The 12,660-nt window shown below is 44.3% G+C and overlaps 1 protein-coding gene across 1 annotated transcript in view; it reads right to left on the reverse strand.

Annotated features, from left to right (window-relative positions):
• The window catches only part of WDR59 (WD repeat domain 59), a 43,085-nt gene that overhangs the window by 16,685 nt on the left and 13,740 nt on the right, over positions 1-12,660 (reverse strand). Inside the window, exons 10-17 of the mRNA XM_010024469.1 lie at positions 12,514-12,593; positions 10,247-10,379; positions 7,095-7,219; positions 6,105-6,269; positions 5,216-5,311; positions 3,658-3,814; positions 2,331-2,400; positions 1,919-2,072 (exon numbers count right to left, since the gene is read on the reverse strand). Coding sequence (XP_010022771.1) covers positions 1,919-2,072; positions 2,331-2,400; positions 3,658-3,814; positions 5,216-5,311; positions 6,105-6,269; positions 7,095-7,219; positions 10,247-10,379; positions 12,514-12,593 — 980 coding nt within the window. The remainder of the gene's footprint in view (positions 1-1,918; positions 2,073-2,330; positions 2,401-3,657; positions 3,815-5,215; positions 5,312-6,104; positions 6,270-7,094; positions 7,220-10,246; positions 10,380-12,513; positions 12,594-12,660) is intronic.

Below are 12,660 nucleotides of genomic sequence, written 5' to 3' on the forward strand. Positions count from 1 at the left end.
CAAGAACATGACATACTACCTGTCTAGAAAAGAGCAAATTCCATTTGTTTGCTAATGGTAGCAATGCCAGTGGGATTGCTACATGGGATTTAAATACCTACTTATTCCTTGCAAACTCAGTTCTGAGGCTGAAATTATATAACATGAGAGTTTAACACCAACATTTCAACTTCTATTTTAATGCAAATATAAAATCCAAGCTTGAGAGCAAGGAGTTAACCAGACTTAAGAGTCTGGGCTTTTTAAAAAACTCACAATGAAATGACATAAAAATATGTGGCATTGATCTAACAGAGGCCATAACATTATTCCCCTTCAGTAAAGATTTTCTGATTCTTTAAGAGTTGAAGTTGAGTTTTGTTTTTGTTTTTAAACTTTCATCTCTAAGAACATTTGAGCTAGCTCCCTGCTTTGGCCCTTACACTTCTTCCAATCCAGTATGGAAGGAGAGAGCTTGGCTACACAGTGCTCTCTCCATTTTTTCCCCTCCCCATGATACAAATTTTGTCGCCATCAATACAAGAGCTGGGCAGACAGGTCATATGAAATTGCACCAAGCTGTTTCTCCATGTTATTTTTAGCCTTGTCTGTCATCTTAGAGAGCTGTGTGTCAGAGACAAGCACACTGCAGAGGACAGTAGTAGCTCTTTAAATAAACTCTGGTCCTGCAAAGACCAGAACAGGCTGTAATTATGCCAGGCAGCACCATTTTCTCTTCCCATCAAAAAGAAGTTTGTGTAGGATGGGGAACTCGGAGTCTTCTGTGGTCTGTGTGGAGGCAAAGCTTGCTGTGGGGACAGAGGGTGTCCCCACAGCTAGAAAGTACAGTGATTAATTCATATCATGTAAGGACATAGTTCCAGAGAGGTCAGCTGTCACATTCAGCACTACTGAAAAACCAAGACCTCTTCTGGCGCCAGGGAAGGATGAGAGCTCAAGGCTCTGACTTTCCTTCTGCTCCGGGGACAGAAGTTCCCAAGTTCCACTGCAGAAGAGTGCAGACAGCTCTCGGCTTTCCTCAGGGTACCTGGAAGCTCACCATTGCTGCAGAGGATTAGTGCCGTCAGCATGGACAGTAGTGGGCAAACTACCTGAATGTCCCAAATTCTCACTCTCAGTGGAAGCTTACTGTATTTCTGCAAGCAACTTCACCCCCTGCTGAAGAAGAGAGCTAGTTTCTGAGCAAGCTGCACAGCCTATTACTTTCACAGCAACTGCTTCAGGCACATCAGGCACTCAGCTGCTTCAGAACTACTCTACAGCCACCCTACAATTACCAACAGGTCTTCCTCACCCCCTATGACCCTGAAGGAAAAAATCCCACTTGTCCCCAAAGCCTTGCTTGTAAACAGCAATGACAGCAAGACCTATACCTAAACCAGAAGTATGTGGACTGGAAGATCTTTGGAAAATCATGTAGGAATGATTTTTGTTTAAAAAAGTCCAAAGGGACACATATCCCTGAAAGAGACACCTGTAATAGAAATAACCAAATACACCCCCTAATCCAGGAGAAATTGTCAGTTAGCTGCAGAGAGCCACAACCCTTTGCAGTTATATACATCAGGGAATATAGAGACAGCAGAGTTGCCTATATGTATTTATCTGGAGGCTACAACGTAAGTGTGAGATTTTAACCCTATGCAATGCAAAGAGAGACCGTGTAATGCACTGAAGGAAGCTGCTATGGTCAGTGTAGAGAAATATCAAAATAAGCAGGTCAAATGATAGAGAGGATCAGTAAAGAGTTACTAATAGGAGATAAATCCATTTGACATTTTTACAGAGCTGCCTGTAAAAAGATGCCTTCTTCGAGGAATATGAAGCTTCTGTTAATAGAAATGCTCACAGCTATATGAAAGGAATACAGATCACAAAACCTGAAGTGTTAGGAAAGGCTTTTTAGTCTGGTATTTACCCTCTCTTTGTAGTAGAAGGAGCTGATGGAGACCTGCTCCTTCTCGCTGCGTGTTGGACTCCCACTGTACAAACGCAGATTGCCTGGAGTTTCTGTGCGGATCTTCATTGGAGTAATGAGGCCACTATGGTATGCTGATAAAGCTGACAGGGACCTGGAAACAAGAGAATACCCTTTAAGGAGCTTTCACCCACCAAACTGCCCTGGAGGCTCACAACATTTCCACGAAGAAGTTGCTAACAGTGTTTCAGGTGTTTTGAAAAGAGTCTCTGCTGAGGGCAGTGCTGTAAGGGATGAGGCTCTCTGTGTTGAGGAAACTGCTAACAGTAGAGGTCAGTAGCTCCAACGTAGGAACCGATCTATTTTCCCACCCATGACAGTAGCACACCTCAAATGGGACACTAGTACTCACCTGGGTGTGGGCTCCATAGGGGACACAGCACGGTGCATGGTCATGGGTCTTGTGAAATATACCAGGTACCCTAAAGAGACAGGATATGGCATAAAGATCACAAAGAGAGGAGAGGATTATCCAGGGGTGGGTTACATGAGGAAACCTTGTCATTTAACATATCAGAGTCAAGGGACGGGGTGCCTATCCATTAGCCTGAGTGCTTTTAAACCTCAAGTAGACAACCACATTTTCTGAACCCAAATGCACTCCCTGCAAAGCACATGTTTTGTTCAGATGATTGTCTTAAAAGCACCATCTCAAGTGGCTTACAGAATGTTAAAGGCAGAAAGAGAAAATGAGCAGGTACATACTCATGTTTTAATTGTTCACCAGAACATGTCAAGCACTGATACTCTAGAGGCAAGTGAATTGATGTTTGGCTATACAGAGAAACCATTGCAGCTTGTACAGCTCTCAACAGCTAACCATAGCCATCTGAAGCCACTCCAGAGCACTTTCTCACAAGCCTTACCCCATTTGTTAGCATCTCAAGTGTCTTCATACACCCACTCCTGCAATAGTTTCAGGACTTTTTCACTGAGCCTATTCAATGCAGTAACACTCTGTCTTTCTGGGAATTCAGTGAGGACTCTGTGAGCTTTCAAAACATGCTCCAACTGGGATGTGGTCAGGTATGAAGGAGGCATGCTTGCATCTGAAACAGCTCAGTGAAATTTAACAGCTCTTACTCAGACCTTAATCTGTTTACAGAATGATCTTTGCATTGTCCACTTTCCTGGAAACCTGGACATGATTGTACACCATCTCCCACTTATGAGAATTTTCCCAAGGACCTCGGGAAAGCTAGTCTGGACAACAGAAAGGATGAAGAGTGAGAAAAGAATGTTAGTTAACAAGACTATGGTTTCAGGAAGAGCTAAGTTCAACTCCAAATCACAAGAATTTGTGAAGACTGAGCACCAGAATATGTCCAGCAATTTGATGTTGGTAGGAGAGAGCTAGGCAAGGAAAACAGCTATTCCCAGTTTCCTGTGAAAGAGTGGTCTGTCAATGCCTCTGGCATACTACAAGCCAAAGGCCATTTCTTCAACTAGTTCTGAATTTCCAAATCCTAAAATCCCACACATGCAATATCAACTGCAAATGGTTGCTATCTAGTCTCATTATCAACAAATTTATCACAACCTCACTACTTCAATACCATTTCTTACTTATTGCATAGCAGTGACCAAAGCCTTGTTTTATTCAGAGGCAAGCCTTCCCCAAAACATTCAAAGGCCCATTCCCCAGGTAAGTGTTGTAACGTATCAGTGATGGGTCTAACCTGCACCACAGAACCTGGCTCCAGAAGTCCGTGGAAATGGGATGTTAGAGTCCTGGTATGAGCCATAGGCATTGGAGACCCGGGCGAATGTGGGCAAGGGGGGTGTTACAGAGTTCGCCAAAGCATAGGGATTGCTGGATGTGCTGTCCTCTTGGTTCTGCAACAGAAGTTACCCAACGTCACACTCTTGCTGCCACAGGAATGAAACATAGCTGGAGCACTGAACATCACAGTGTGGAGCAGCCTCACAGAAGGTGCTCTTTGTTTGAGCCAGAGCAGGTCAAGGACAGAGCATGGTTATTGCTCTGCTGCAAAGACACTTGCAAGCACATTCACCTTTGAGGGAAGGGCTTTTCTGGCTGCTTGTCCAGAGATTTCTCTCCCACCATAGCCATGTTGAAATGCAGAGCTTAACCTGGGCTGAAACAGTGGGAAACTATACAGAAAATCTGATCCTCTCACTGGGTATGACTCTCAAGACAGGGAGCTCAGCTAAACCTGACACCTCAATGATGCGAGACAAAGTCTCCTTAAATAAGAACACCAGACAACTGTAGGGGGTTCAAATGCAGGCTGGGAGTCGAAGTGAGAAAGGCAGGTGGTGTGCAACACTGAGGAACCTCAGGCCTATCCATGAATTTTGGCAGAAATCTGCATTTACTTGGATAAAGAGTACTACAGCTTAGGTGTAAAGGAATTCTCCAAAGGCAGTGACACCTGGCTTGAGTCATCAGATTTCCATACAATGGAGAAAGTTCCCACTCGTACAACATCACTGCTGACACCAAACAGAATTAAGCCTCTTCTTGTTAAAAAAAAAAAAAAATACAAAAAATTAGAAAAGTCCTTCATTTGTGATGAATAAACAAAACCTCTTGGAAAAGAAACCTGAGGAGCCTCTCCAATCTTTTCCTGAATGCTGAAAACACCCACCCTCATACACTTCACCCCCACACAGACCTAATACCTGACACTGGGATGCTGAGTAGGTATCACAGATCATTCAGCTATGAGCAGAGTGTGACTTGGGTTTATCTGCAGTATCATCCTTACAAAACTTCAGCACAAGGCTTCAGAAAAGACTTTCACAGATTATTTTTTTTAAGGGATTAAACAAAGACCCTAGAATAGGACTAGCAGGATATGTGACTAGGATACAAGGAGGAGAAGACATCTGCCACTGCCTTCCAGACAAGAATGGATCCATCAGCTTGCCGAGGCCCCTTCTCTCACAGATGATAACCATGCCCTGGCACTCAGTTTGATACACCGCGAGCTGGTAAACTACCATGCACCACTCAGGTGCTCCAACCCCCAGTCAAAGTGAGCATGCAGAGTTCTCCAAAGCAGCAAATCTTCAGGGTCTGATTTTCAGAAACAAAACACATCTAATGATCTGTTTTCTTCAACACAACCAGAAGTGCCTACACAAACGTAATGGCCAGTCACAGAGGTCTATTTACATGTCTAATGTGGCTGGACATTCACTACAGAGTCAGAAGTGTGGATGTGGGAGAAGACAACAAACTAGGGCAGAAAGCCACACAGTTCTTCATACCACAACAGACTCCAGCCAGGAGACCAGTTGACGCAGGCAGGGCTCCAGGCAACTCTGGTTCCGCTTCACTTTCTGCAGAGAAGTGTCTTTCAGTATCTGGAATAAACACAAGATGCAGCTTGAATCATGGTTATATCAATGCTTTTCCAACATTCTTTTTTTTTTGCACAGTAGCTAAGATGCCATAGACATCCCCTAACAAAACTGATGTGCTGTCTATTTGAGAAATCACTGTGAACTTTGATCAGAGCACTGAGGCTTCATCTAGATTCAGTACATTCTGAGACAGGATTTAGGCTTCTATACTATTGTAGCTCACATGTTCCACACCAGTTTGTGGCAAACTGGATGAGGGTTTGTTTCTTTTTCAGGAAAGAACACAAACTGATCCATCAGCTTGCTGCTGGGGAAGGAACTTCATCAGCAGTAGGACTTCCTACACCACATGATCAAATACCTGGTCTGGAATTAGCTGAGGCTGTATAAAATTCCCTTAATTTTTAAAACAGTTTGTGAAGGACAGCAGGAAGCAACATCCCAGCTCAAAAAAATGATCTTTCTGCAATTGGATGCTTAGCTGGTCATGTTGTCTATTATGGGGTTGGGGTTAACTGTGTGAAGAGAAGTATCTTAGGGATCCTCAGGCAACAGCAATACACATCACACCAGACTAGAGCAGCAGTGAGGAACATGTGTTTAAAATGCTCTCCTGGAAAAAGGCAAATACCGGGCTGCAAGGCCAACAAAACCCTCACCTTAAGACCTCCACAAAGTATCAGTTCAAAGATGTATGTCTTCAGCAAGGTCAGATGTTTTATTGTGCCAGTAATCTAGGCATCAAGTATCCAGCATTTGTAAATGTATAAAGAATTGTATACTACCCACTCACCTTCAGCAGCTTTGCTTTCATGGAGGCAGTGATTGAAGTTGGGTTGATGAACTGGAAGGATGGTGCAGCATTATTGGGATACTGGACAGGGAACATCACCAGCATCCTGACTCTGTGGTTGCCGCAGTGCACTGACACCGTACAGCTACGACTCACTGCATCCATCTGTGAGGAAAAGCAATTGCTCTATAGTTAGATCTCCAAGGACTTTTAGAGTGGCTGAAATTCATGCTGAGGGGCTGATTCCTCTGCACACCCGTAAGAGAAGTCATGCTGTTCTCAAGGGCAGTGAACACAGTGACAGCAAAAAACCCCAGGCAGATGGGGACAGGATTGGCTCGCATCAGCAGACTGCCAGTCTAACATCCCAGCATCTGGAGACCACAGGAAATCAGGCTCGGCTCCCAGTAGCCACTGCACCCCAGCCAACTTAACTTGGCCATGGAGAGCTCCAGCCCCAGTGCAGCAGTAATTGGCACCACCTAAGATCATATACCAGGGTCCTGGAAAACTACGTCAGGAGCTGCGAAACCACAGCGGTGGGAAAAGGAGACAGGCAGCTCCCTCAAGCCTCCTATGCCAGTACAGTGCTGTGCCTCCAAGCCACCTTCCACACAGAGAGAAGGGTTTTGTGTGCAAGGGAGATGCCAAAACTGAGGGAGAGGCACAGGACGGAGATAGCTCAGCCCATCAGGCATGAAGTAGAAGAAGTCACTTTCCACTCTGTGGTCTAGACAAGAGAGCAAAGCACTGTCCAGCCTTCTTGGGAGCAGCCAGTGTACTCATCATGCTGAAACACTTCCCTCACTCCCAGTGTTTGGAATTAGCTTCTTTCCTACTACCCCTGGCCAAGAGGATCTCTATAGTTCAAAATAAACCTTGTTTACAGACAGCAGTCACTGCAGCAAAGAAGGTTCCCCTCTAAAGGTTCCAATAAGCCAGCCTGCCCATATCCCCTTCCAAACAAGCCAGGAAAAGGAAACACTCTACCTCCACATTGACATTTCGGATTTGGACGTTGATTAGCGAGAACTCCTGCTGCAGTGTTTGGGGCAGCCCCAGTTGATCTGTTTTCTTTCCCACCAGTGGGTCACTCAGGAAATCTTCTTTTAAGGCTGACCGGAGAGATGGAGAACAGGTTGAGACAAGTTATAACGGACAGACTTTTGGCACGTGATGATAGGACAGCAGGCCTTCCTCTGCTCTTCTGACACATGGACGTATGAGTTTTACCTGGCAAAGACCTGGAAGGTCTGAGCTGTTGTTTAGAAGCAAGCTTCTGAGCCTTGCCCCTCAAAAAAACCAAACCTGTCCGCACACAAGTTTCCCAGGAAGGTTACAGAAGTTGCCCGTATTCTGTACAGTGGGAAAGAACTGCTGCCAAAGCAATCTCCAGGAGGAGCTCTGGTCTTTGGGACTCACACCCCACCAACTCTTGGCTTCCAGGGAATGCTTCCAAAGCATGATAACGCTTTGGAGAGAAAAGAGAGTATTTCTGGCCCCAGTAGAGGCTTAATTAATTTGTAGCAGCTATTTGCATTTAATGTTGCAAAGCACTCCAGTGCTTTAACAGATTCTAAAGCCCATCTAAACACTGGGTCTAGCGTCCAATTCCAACAGTTTTCAGAGGACAATAAACCCTGAAGGCCAGAACACATTTAGACAGCCAGGCAAGTTCTGCAGGACACAAGGAATTATGATTAAAATGGCAAATTTGACTGAGTTTCAGGAGAACTGGTCTCTGCCTGTGGTGGTACCTGGCTTTTGCCTAGTATCTTGCTATGTATCCCCATTAGGGCAAGGGCAGCTCCTTCTGAAGAGTGTTTTGCTGTGGCACCACTTCCTAAGACAACAAAAGAAGTACTTTTTGATGATGGTTCCAAGGACACAAGGGAAGTCTCAATTATTCAGCTGTCATTCTCATGTTTGCTATATCATATTGCACAGACTATTCCTAGCAAAAAAATAAATGACAAGAAATGCAAAAAGCTGCCCTTTTACAGATATTTGCCTAAAATTTACTGACTTTACTGCAGGGATAAATAAATTTGGTTTTACTGCTGCCCAGTGGGCTGCTGAATTTGGATAGGTAGGATGTTAAGCTACCCATTCCTGTTTGCAATTTTATTATAGTGCTTAGATATACTTCACAAAAGAGAGCTGAAAAGGGGATTAAAGGAAGATCAGTGGCTCTCAGGGAAAATAATTATTTCTAGTTCAAGACAGCACACAGCTTACTGAAAAGGTGTCTCTGAGGTTCCCGATATGGGCAGTACCCTGCCTTTGTCTTATCCTCCCATTTCCTTCAAATTAGTTTCTAATCCCCTAAAGCCCACATATTTGCCTAGATTCCTGAAGAACCTTTACAGGCAGCAGCCAGTGAGGAGAACTGTGCACTGAAGACACAGCTGGCCAGCTTTCTGATTTATCTGCAGAGCATTGCCTTCTTCAAAGATCCCCCAAAATGCTTTACTAATATAGCATGGAGAAACTATCTGAAACTGAAACACAGCTACCTCCAGGGTGAAACATCAATGCTGCACAACAGCTTTTAGGCTAGAAAGAACTGAAATTTCTCCTTCGGGTCTTACCTGGGCATTAATCCTGCAGTCACGGTATTTGCAGCAAAATCTACCCTGCTAAAGAAAAGCCATTTTCATTCCCCTTCGCTTCAAGGGAAACCCTACCAGGCAACCAAAGGGAACCAAAGCCAGACCCACACAGAAACCACAGAGGACAGATGAACACAACCTCATCAGGGACAGTAAAGAGTTAACTCTCTCCCATGCAAAAAGAGAGGTCAGGCAGCCCTGAGAACACATAATGCTCCCAGTGGGAGCAAGAGAGTCTGTGCTTCCCCACACAGCATTGCGCAGGGAGAGCACAGGTAGCCAGAGGTTTTTCTATCATATTGTAAAATGTAGGCAGAGGTGCTGATTTAGAAACCCTCATGTAGGCAGAGGATCTGATAACTTTTAGAAACTTGTTCTGCTGCCTGGCAGAAAGGAACTTCACTGGTATTTTCTGGACAGGAATCTTTCAGTTAGTAAGAGATGCCTTCCCTAAGGGACCTCACAGCTGTCTCCTTTATTCAAAGGACAGATACTAGATCACTTCCTTTCTCTCCAGTTGGTTGGCATGTCAAAGGGAGAATCAAATTGCTTTCCTGTAAGCCACTCATATGTGGATTCATTGTAGCACCCTTATACAACACAGAAAGGAACCTGGAATTTAAACCCAAGCTAACACAAAGGCATGGAAGCACCCAGTTCTTCTTCCTCAGTATTAGACATAGAACACTCTTTAGATATCTTTTGCACATGCACATCATCACCATAGGTCTCAGCTGCTGCAACCTCTTCTATTCTAACACTTACAGTCTTTAAACACTAACTCCCTGAATGTTTAACCTGGCCAGAGCCTTAACCTCACAAATCCTCCTTCACATTCCTTCTTTGTATGCCTTCTCTTCCATGAAGCCAAATCAATGCTTTCTGTTAAAGCCTCTGACCCACTCCCATCTGCCCATCTGGTACTCAGAAGTCGGAGACAGTATTGCTCCCTCTCTGCTCTGCCAGCCCTCAGTCACCTCTCATCAATACATGAACAAAACTTCACAAGCTCTCTCCATGCTAATTCTGGTGGATGGGAGAAGATACGAGCAAACATCTCCATGTTAGATCAGTTCACACAGTGTCCCCAGCAGAAGTGTTTAGATATCAGGTGTGATGTAAGCAGCTTGTGTCTGAATGCCATACCCATACACTTCCTTCTTCTGTGGGCTCATCTCTCAGTTTAAACTAATCTACCTTCTTGAAAGTCAGAATTAATTTCCTATTGCCGTATTTTCGGCAGCAAGCCACAACTATGAACAAAAGAGAATGCAACTAAATTGTATTAATTACAAGGAAGAGCTTCATTTTACAGCTAGAATCACTGTGGTAGAGGAGAAAAAACTTGGGAAGACCATCCTGAGACACTCCTAGTGTTTTGCCTCTTCCCACATGGGGAATCCATCAGCCTTTGGAACAGTAGCAGTTTCTGCTTTGCCTATGATGCTATTTTCTTATGCCAAGATGCATCTTCTTCCCAACGCAAAGACAAGTGGTGTTTGAAGTTCCACAACCCATCGCTTGTCTCACCTTCCTCATCCCCATGTCCAGAGTTATGCTGAGGCTCCGAGTCCTGGGGGTGAAGGGTCTTGTCTGGCTCTGGCAGATGGGAAATCCCATCGATGAGGTCCTCGACTCCATCCAGGATATCATTAGCACACAGCTGAAAAAAATGAACACACGTGCTGCACAACAGAAACCAGGCTGTGGAAAGAGCCACCACTAAACAACTAATTTCTTCAGGGAGCAGGATTTGCAAGGAAGGTCTATCCATGCCACAGTCATGACTAAGACCTCACCATTGTTTCTGCAACAAAGATAGGTGATCTTCTACTTTCCAGTATCCTCAGCTCTGTCACCTCAGACAGCCTGGCCAAATCTCCTGCTCACTTACAAAGCCTCTTAATTGACAGAGTCAGTCTAAGTAACATGTTTTACTTTAATCAAAATGAAAGCTGGTATGACTTTAATACCTTGAATTAATTTGTTAGAATTGGTTTAATTTCTTTGATCAGATATAACAGCAGCACACTTTCTGCTTTTGATATTTACACTCCAGCAGGATGTACAGACCCAGGTACATGCTAGGGACCTTAGTGTTCTAGGTCCTGTATCAAGAGAGACCATGAAAACTTGTGTTTTAAGTTCAGCACAGGAAAACAGGGCAGATGAAGAGACGAAACATAGGGAGGAGAAAGAATAAGGGTATGCAATGTAGCAAATTACACCATTGGTTACCAGCAACATGCTATCATGTGTGCTGTTTGATCCAGACAAAGACAAGGACAAGAGTGGAGTGGGAGCCAGCGGAGGAAGAACAAAGGCTCTGACACGGATAAACAATTGATTTAAAGAACAGAAAGAAATCAAATGTTCACAAATGTACCAGGTAGGAGTAAAGGGTCATTTTTCACAAGAAAGTTTGTTACAGACCTGCAGGAGTCCTGCAGGATCTGTGCTGGGACACATGCTTCTCAACATATTCATTAAAAACCTGGAACAGGAGGTGAATAGCAACATGACCAGGTTTGCTAATGCCACCAAGTTTTTTAGGGTAGTAAGAGTGGCTGACTGCAAACAATCACAGAAGGACCTTAGAGGAGTAACTGTGTTAAAATAAAAGATGAACTTCAGTTCACATAAATACAAAGCAACACACACAGGGTTACAAAATGGCAAGTTCAAGCTAACTGAGGGAACAAAATGCAGAGGCCAGACTAAGCTGATGTTTTCATAGAATTATGCCTAACAATTTACAAAAACACAGTACTGAGAATTCTTTGGAAAGGCGAAAGATCATATCCCCGGCCCAAATATTAGAGCTGAAAAAGGGTCACGAAAGGCTAAAGGACAAACATCTTGCATAAAGGATGAAGTAAATCAAGACCTTCTATCTTGAAAAAGAAGGCGGCTGAGCAGGGATATCAAGGATATGTATGGAATCATTAGTAGCATGTACAAGATGGCTGATCATTCCATCTTCAAGGTAATGAAGCTATCAGGTTGCAAAATAAACAAATGAAAGGAGTTGGTTTTCCACACAACATGCATGAGAAGCCATGAAACTCCTTGTTGATAGGATGTTTAGGTCCGAGAAAAAACAGAACAAGTCAATGGAAGTGAAACTCATCAAGCTCTGTCAAGTACAAAGATGCCAGACTCAATGAGCCTTCAAGCTGCAAATTGCAGGGGGCTGGCAGGACATTTGAGAGAATCATCACTCCATACTTACCTTGTTCTTATCCCCTACCAAGCATCCACAGCTGAAGATGAAACAGGGCAATACGAACCATATAAATCTCTGGTCTGACCCAGCATGGCTGTTCTAGTAACTGCATCAGCAACTTTTAACTGCTGCCAGACAGCAGAATAACAGGATTCACACTGCCAGCACCAGGCTAAGAGGCAACGGAAACAAGGGGAGGAAGTGCAGGGCACAATCCCTACATTTACCTGGAACCTAAAATGCCAAGAGTCATACAGTCTTGCAGCCATGGAGATGGCATCTTCAGAAGCAGTGCAGACAGTAACCTATCTCCACCTTCCCCAAAAGACTTGTACACTTGCTGTTACACCACAAAACAGACTTGCACTTCCATGGAAGCTTCTGAGGTGCAGAGAAGCCTCACCACAAGCCTCCTGAGGGATGCTTCTGAGCTGAAGAGGAAAGTGAAGCAGCAGCTGGCTGACATGTCTGCAGCTCTAGAATATCAGAGGAGTGACTGAGAGTACATGAAAGGGAGGTGAAAGCAGCCTGTAAGAAACCTGTCTACAGTTCAAGAGAAGTGTTTACGTACCCTCTGCAGCTGAGAGTCAATCCGCCACATACGCAGAGTCTGATCACGGGACCACGTAACCAGCTGGTAGTCTTTAGAACCTACAAAGGATAGAAACAATTTACAGACCTGGCTCAAAACAGAGACTGTCTCAGCCCTGTGTTTGGC

The sequence above is a fragment of the Nestor notabilis genome, unplaced genomic scaffold (assembly GCF_000696875.1).
Source record: "Nestor notabilis isolate BGI_N333 unplaced genomic scaffold, ASM69687v1 scaffold15071, whole genome shotgun sequence".
Classification (NCBI taxonomy): domain Eukaryota; kingdom Metazoa; phylum Chordata; class Aves; order Psittaciformes; family Psittacidae; genus Nestor; species Nestor notabilis.